The sequence below is a fragment of the Alligator sinensis genome, unplaced genomic scaffold, assembly GCF_000455745.1.
Source record: "Alligator sinensis unplaced genomic scaffold, ASM45574v1 scaffold96_1, whole genome shotgun sequence".
Taxonomy (NCBI): domain Eukaryota; kingdom Metazoa; phylum Chordata; order Crocodylia; family Alligatoridae; genus Alligator; species Alligator sinensis.
In genome coordinates this window covers 710711-718610 of record NW_005842402.1, presented here as the reverse complement: position 1 = coordinate 718610, position 7900 = coordinate 710711, and the positions used below count along the sequence as shown (strand labels likewise).

The following is a 7900-nucleotide window of genomic DNA, read 5'->3' as shown; positions in this document are numbered from 1 at the left end:
GCTCGCATTCTAGCCCCAGGAGCTCCTGCCTCCCTGGCCGCTGGCAGAGAACTCCCAGTTTGGCCTCAGCCCTGCGCTTTATGAGGGCCAGGCCCTGCCCCCTTCTGGCCATCTGACTCACATTAGTTGCCCCGGCAACCTGCAGCTGTGCTTGTTATGTTCTGCCAGGGCTCTCTCTCCCTGGCAGTTTCCACTCTCTAGGAGCAGAGTACCGAGGTGCCCTGCGACATAACTAATAGATGCACACCACAGAAATGCCCCCCACCATTAATTTACACTATTCTGAGTTTTAAATAAACTCTAGCAATGTTGAACAGAACTTTTAAATATAAGTTTACACAATAAGTAAAATTCTTCAAACTAGTATCTGAAAAATTCCTTAACTAACACCATGAACTCATTTTTGTCTCTTATATTAAAGCATTTAAAAAACCATGGAATATTTTAGTTATATGAAGGATATTCACAGTGACATCAGCTAACAATTCAGTCAGTTTTGGTTATGCTTTTCAGAACGTTGAATAAAATATTTTAAAATTCACAATTTTAGGGGCATTCAAAATTGTTATAATTAATTAACAGATTAATAAACTAGGACTTCTGTCCATCAAAAGACATATTTTAACCGACAAAACCAATCCTTCACACAACTGTTAGTTTAGACATAATTTCTATAACAACATTTGTACATACCGTCTTCATCTGTTTGAATAATAGTCTCCTCGCTCTCCTTTCTCCCTTCAGGATTTGTTAGGATCATTTTGAGGCTGACATTTGTGTAAGGAGGCAGATGATCCACAACATGCTGGGGTGCTTTGGGGTCCATATCCAAGCAGTCTGCTTTGTTCTCATTGTGTCCACGGAAGTAATGGTAGCAAATAGTGACATTGAACGTGTGGCAACGAGTAATATTGTAACCCAGAGATTCCCAATCCACTGCAATGTGTCTGGCCTGGATCTCAGCAATCTTCAGTGTTTTTGGTGTTCTCATGGGCTCTAGAAAAATACAGAACATGATGAAAATAGCACTGTCAACATTCTTCACACTTGCATGAAGTTGCTGAATGATACACTCAGAAATATCAAAACACAGGAGATACCCAGCAAGCACAAACCCATCGCTGGAAGAAGTGTCATCCCTCTAAGTGATACCCAGAAGGGAAAGAAGTGCCACAGTCTCTAAGTTTTCATTTCCTTCTGTTCCATCCCTTCTCTGTAGGTTTCCACCAGTGATTAAGATTTAGCAGCACTGAAAGTAAAATATTAATTAATGGTGCCAGCAATTCAAAGCATTTGAGAATTACAGAGAGCAGATGCAGGAAGAGTGACCAAAAAGCCACCACAGCTGTCACTGCTAACTTCCCCACTTCTTTTCTTGCTTTTTTCTCCTCAAATGAGTCAATTAGATAATATATCATAGTGGTAAAGAGTCAGCACGTACTGCACTATGATTTATCATGCCACCATGTGATGCTGTATACTAATTACCCTAACTGCTGTACTAAACTAACAGTTACAAAAATGATGCAGATATTAATTAACATTTATTAGTTTAATAATGATGCTATTCATCCAAGCAAGAAAGCCAAGAAGCCAAGAAATATTACAAAAACACTTTTGAAAATTTCCATCATAGTCTACCTCCATTAAACCCCCAATAAACTCTGTGTATAGCTCATAGCTGATAATCATCGCACCACCACCCAAGCTCAACCATTATCTGCACATGAATTTCCACTCAGTTGGAAAACACCAGCAGAACATGGGATATTCCCTAAGTTGCCATCAATCTATCATTGTCTCTCCAGTGTATTAATCCCTCATGCAAGACTAACTTTTATAAATCGAACTTAATTAAAATGATTACAAAATTGAAAGTCAAGACCATGACTAGATGCACAAGAAGCTCACTAGAAATGCACCAAGGGAAACTTTCTACCATCTTTCTATGTATTTGCTTGCCAAAGAAAAATAAGACAAGGCCTAGGTGTAACTCTAGTCTTGTAGGCTTGCTGGCTCACGGTGAAAATCGAACAAGTTGACGTGCATCTGAAATGTAGATTTTTTTTCTTTCTGGGGCTTATTTTCCTACTATCTTTCATTTACAAATCAAGAATCTCAGCTACGCAAATAACCAGCCGAAAGCACAGATGGCCTATCCAAATGAAATCTGAATATATGTATCCTATTCAGTATGTGTTTTGCAAAGACAACTGCAACTAACCAACTTCAAAGATCAAAATGATTTAATTTTAAGTAGAATACATGCAGCTATTTCCTGAAAATATACATATTGCTATGGATTGGAAGGCAAGTGTGTGGGGAGCAAGGGAGAAGGAGTTGTGCGTGTTTTCTTTCATATTCAGTCACCATCCTCTCACTCTCAAAAGTACTATTTTCTTAAACAAGTGTGTTCTTTTCCACCTGAAGTACTGAGCTACTATCAAATGCATGGTAAAAGAGAAAAAATAAGGCTGTCTCCTGGGCAGCGGCCTTCTGAAAATATTGCACAAAGTAGCTCAAGACAATAGGGTGACAGAAATCATTTAATAGGTCAGATGACTGGGGGGGGCGGAAGAGGGGGGGGGAGAGAGAGAGAGTGCGCGCGCGCGAGAGAGAGAGATATTTTTAAAGCTCTTATTATAAAAATATTAAAAAAGTAAAGGTGAAAGTGTTGGGCCCACCCAGGGGCTGAGCGTGAAACACTTTCAGAATGAAAATATTCATATAACCAGAAACTGAACAACCCACCCGAAAATCTTCAAGGGATTACACATTTAAGACTAGCTGTCCATCTTCCAAATTGCAGGGTGCCCCCTCAATGGCCCAGCGTGATACAAATTGGTCCACATTTTGTTGCAAGATGAAGTGTCTAAACTCAAAGGTGATAGACGCCCAGGCCAAAAACCAGAAGAGCTGGAGGGCATCATCAGAGCCAACCTACGTGAGTGGTTTCTGTGGCATAGCAGGGATGCCATCTTGGCCTGGTGCAGCAAGAAATTGGTTGAGCAGATCATTCTCTCTTTGCCTGTTCAGTACAGGACAGAGAAAATGTACAGTCTCAGTGAAGTTGAAATCTGGTATGCCAAATCGGGAGCTGAGGGCAGAAAATGTGGCTACAGTGGGGGACCGGAAGTCATTGAAGAGTCTTCTTCACTTTTTCCTGGCAGAAAAGGCAGGCTGCAAACACCACATGATTTAGGTGGTGAAAAAATGTGCCCATGACCAGGCCCCATGCAGCAGCCACCACTGGAGGTCATCAGTTCTCTTGGCAATAGGAATCTTGTATAGGGTGCACTAGGCTGGGAAGGCTTGCTTTGATGTGCCTGCCAATTAGGGCTGTTTCCAGGAAGTGTTGGTGCAGGTGGCAAGGACACTTGCATGACATTTTGACTTTCCACATGTAAAACACCTTTCCAGACAGGATCTCAAAGCAGATCCCACTACTGGGCTCATTGATTTCACTGGGCATAGAGAGGGACAGCAGGGTACTGGGTCTGCCATTGCTTTCCACAGCTGAAGAGAGAGGCAGTGATGGGTTGGCGGGAGGGGGGCAGGTGAGAGGGAGGGACAGCTAGCGAGCTGCCACTGGGGAAGGTTCATCATGTGTGGAGATAGTCCTCTGTCAAAAACCCTATTCACACAGCCCACCCTGGGTTAATTGTGTAGGATAACACCTGCCTTGGGTAACTTTGGGGCTAAGTACAGACAGCCAAAAAGCCCGAAGCTGAATCAATTCAGTCTTTGCAGGTTAATCTAAGATGCAGAGATTAAACTGAAAAACAATTGGACACACATTTACCTTTGATGCAGGAAATGCAGCCCCATGCCTGCAGTGGCTTAGGCCAGAAGCCAGAGAGTGCTAGAGCATGGCTCTCTGGCACATAGCCAGCATGGGCTGTGTGTTCGCTTCCTCTTCCTGCTGCCCCCGAGGTCTCTGGGATTTGCAGTCCACAATCACAGAAGTAGGACTCTGCAGGGTTGCCATCTCTTCCTCTTTCTGCTTCCAGGTGCCTCTGGGATTTGTAGTCCACAGTTGCAGCCAGCAGTAACTTTCAGTAAGTTTTTAGCAGAGCAGGGCAGCTCTGTACTCAGAGGAAGGTGGGTTTAAACCCCCTCCCTAGCCTGAGACCCCAGCCAGAGTTTGCCAGGTGGGGGAGTCTCTGCCCCTCTCCTCCCCCAACCCTTCTCTGCTGGAGCAGATGGCACAGCACGGCTCAGCCCATGGCTGGAAAGCATGCTGGTATGCTGGGGGACTGTGATTTAACTTAAACCAGGAAGGGGTCTGGGACATTAGTTTCATAAATTGGTTTGACCCAAATCAGTTAAGTCTGATACTACATTCAATCAGGTTTATCTTAAACCAGTTTCAGACATTTTGAAATTGGTTTATGTGCACTGGAATTCTGTTCTATTACAGGTTTAAACCAGTTTTTAATCACTTAAACTGGTTTATGTGTAACTTCTGTTCTTAGCCTGGCTGACAAGCTGTGCCCCAGCTAATTAACTGGCTAGCTTCCTAATTGCCTGATGGTGCATGTCTGGACCAGGGAAATGATGAGGCTTCTAAAGGCAAGGCTTGGTGTCCCTTGCTGCAAGGCCAGGTTACAGACCATGGTTTCCTGCAGGAGCTCTGGAAATCAGGTGCACATGCCCTGAGGTCTCATTTGGAAGGAGACTTGTCAGGCCTGGGTGAGGCTGTGGTAGAAGGGTGAGAAGCTTCCTTTGGAAAATGAACAATGTGGACTACCTGTTAACTTATTTCTTTAAAAAATGCTGCTAACAGATGCAATTGTGAAAAACTTCTGAAAGAAGGCAATAACATATGGATTCTTTAGAAGGGGGTGATAAAGGGAATTACCACTGAATCTTAGTCATTACAAGCAGATATAGGAAACTGCATTCACTGCCTTAGGAGAATAGTACCACTAAAAGGAAAAAAAGAAAAATCCAACCCTTTGATAAGAAAGAGCATAAATGTCCTTCAATGGATTCTGTTAGAAGGTGATGTCTAAAGTAATGGAATCAAGTCTATCATTAGGGTTAGTTTTGTATTATGTGTTATTTTCCTTTCTAAAACCAATATCATTGTTGTCAATAATTTCAGTTTTATTTTTCCTATTCCAAGAATGGCACACACCAGAAAAGATATACAATTCTAACTTTCTCTGCATCTTAAATTAATTTAAAAACCAATTTTGCAACATAAAATAATACAGGTTAGTCGTCTGTAAAGATTCATGCCTTGCACATGTTGAGAATCAAGCAAAGCCTTAAACCAAGCAGTAATAGGAAATGCACTGAATTTTAATTTAGTTTCCTCCAAGATAGGACTTTGATATGCATATTCCACTTGGCATTATGTAGGCCTTTTTGAAACAGAAAAAAAAAAAAATTAAAAGCTTTGTTAATCTTGGAAAAAAATCTTTTACAATCCCATGCAAATTTTACAAAAGTATCACAGTATCAGAGGAGACATTAAAATATCCTTTATTTACCTGTCAGAAAAGGAAATATAAAAGAGCAAGCATGATCTAACTTCTTCACAAGCACTCTTGTTTGGCAGAGATTAACCAATTTCTGTAATATTGAGATAGTAATTAAAGTCTGGAGAGTATCTCAACAGCTTTGGTAGATTCTGCCAACTGTCCTATTGGTGCTAAAATGATGCTTTCGAACACAATTTTACCAGTGCATCTGAGCAACATTCATAACGGGGATCTCTAGAGATCGGGTCCAATTGTTTTAAACTGCTGCACCACAAAGTCTCCATCTGTAAGCACTGGTAGAAAGTAATCTCCCAATAATTATTTTTCTCAGCTAAAAAGCTACTGAATTGTGTGGTAGGCTCCCTGAAAACTCACTGCATCTCATTAAGAACAATTATTTGTAGGTGAAGAGAAAATGAAAAGCCCCAAATTACATTTAGTACTCTATTTCCCTTCAAAACGCTGTCCTAAAGTCTCTTCAAATTAAGTTCAACTGATTGGTTCCTTCCTAAACTAAGACTACAGCTCTCAGGAACACTAATCTAAGACAGTGCAAAGCAGTTTATCCATCTCATTTCTTCCCTTCATAAGAAATTCCTACTTTTTCCCCTTAATTTCCAATCATATGTAGAACTGCTTTAACTAAAGAACACAGATATATCCAGCACATGAGTCTAGCTTCCTTTTTATATTAATCCATACGAAACCGGTATCTTCAGCTCAACAGGAACAGGCCAAAACTTCCAGGTAAACACTACTCAATTCTGAACCAGCTAACTTGTGTTCCAGTAGTAATTGTTGTAATATACAGCACTTCATATGTTCAAAACATTGCACAAACACTAATTAATCTTCAAAATACCCTTGGAAGACAAGTAAGTATTATTCCTATTTTAGCAAGGAGGAAATAGTCAGAAAAAAGGGTTAATAACTTGCTCAAGGGTATAAGGCAATTTATTGCCAGAGCCAAAAGCAGCACTGTCATACTTTGCTGCTATCTTATTCTCTAACCACTATACAACACTGACTAACCTCATTAGCAGCACAAATGACCAAGTGTCAGCTTTAAGTATTAAGTTTTATAGAAACAGCTAATTCCACAGCTGCTCTTCAATGCCAGTTCTTTAAAGTAGATTAGAAATAATTTTGTTAAAAAGGGTTAAATGGTTTATGATGTCAAATTATTAACCTAATATCTGTTCAGCATTAAAGACAAGTAATTTGAGACAATACTTTTTGTAATTTATCTATCTTCTAGATTTATATAATAAACTAGTCTTTGAGCACAGGTAGAATTCAAACTTCCTAAACAAAACTTTTGATCAAATAGAGTACAGGCAACCCCTGCTTAACACTGTTTCATTTAGTGCTATTTTGCTATAACGCTCGTTTAAAATTGATACCTGATTTCACTTGGCGCTCAGTGAGTTTCATTATAACACTCACTGTCGCCATCTTGGGTCATTAAAGACACTTGTGGTTGCCATCTTGGGTCATCAAATACTTTCGGTTTTGCTTAATGCTTGTTTCGCTTAACACTCGGTTTTTCAGGAACCAATTAAGAGCGCTAAACAGGGGTTACCTATACATGTAAATATAAACCCAATGCAAACCTATTCTTCACCCCAGTCAACATCTTCCCTCAGAAAATGTCTGATTGAATAGATGAGTCTTATAGCATACTCAGATGGGCAAATTTGGGGTCAAGTTAGACCAAGGATAGAGGAAGCTCCACACACTATGGCAAGTAAGGTTCCCCACTGAGAATGCTATGCCTACAGTCTGAGCTGAATGAATGCAGTACTCTGGACACAAGCACTTTAAGTACCTTGCTAGATGAGGGATTTAAGCAGTTGTCTGATTCTACAACTCCGCATATCTTTTTGATATTTTTATAATTATTTAACATAGAGGTTGGCAACACTTTCTGGCAGCAGAATGGAAGGACAAAGCTCAAGATGAAGGCAGGCCAGTGCCAGAACTCAGCTGCTTTTCCCCAGTGTCCAGCCATAGCATGCGCAAAGACCCATGCCACCTGAAAAAGAACAGGTAAGTCCCCTGCTGCCTGGCCACAGCATGGGCAGAGTACCTTCCTGCTGCTGAATACTGCTGAAACCCCTGCAGCTCCCTGAGTCAGATCCAATGGCTCTGTGGCCACACTCATTATAGTTCATATTAAGTTAATTTCATTGGTAGTGCAGCAAAAGGAGCATAACTTGAGGAGTTCTGCAACAGAGGTGGCCTGATGCAAGTACAGGATTTAACATGTCCATAGTGATCAAGGCCAATTCCCTCATTTGTCTCTCCCCACTTTTCTTTGTTAACATAGGTAGCAATGATTAGCTTCTCTCTAAAACTCAGGCCAATAACCCGAGCTAAAGCCTTTGTTTCTTTGACTAAGATTTCAAAGA

The 7900-nt window shown here is 40.8% G+C and overlaps 1 protein-coding gene across 1 annotated transcript in view; it reads right to left on the bottom strand.

Annotated features, from left to right (window-relative positions):
* The window catches only part of PTPRK (protein tyrosine phosphatase, receptor type K), a 570492-nt gene that overhangs the window by 124241 nt on the left and 438351 nt on the right, over positions 1-7900 (bottom strand). Inside the window, exon 9 of the mRNA XM_025211350.1 lies at positions 694-996. Coding sequence (XP_025067135.1) covers positions 694-996 — 303 coding nt within the window. The remainder of the gene's footprint in view (positions 1-693; positions 997-7900) is intronic.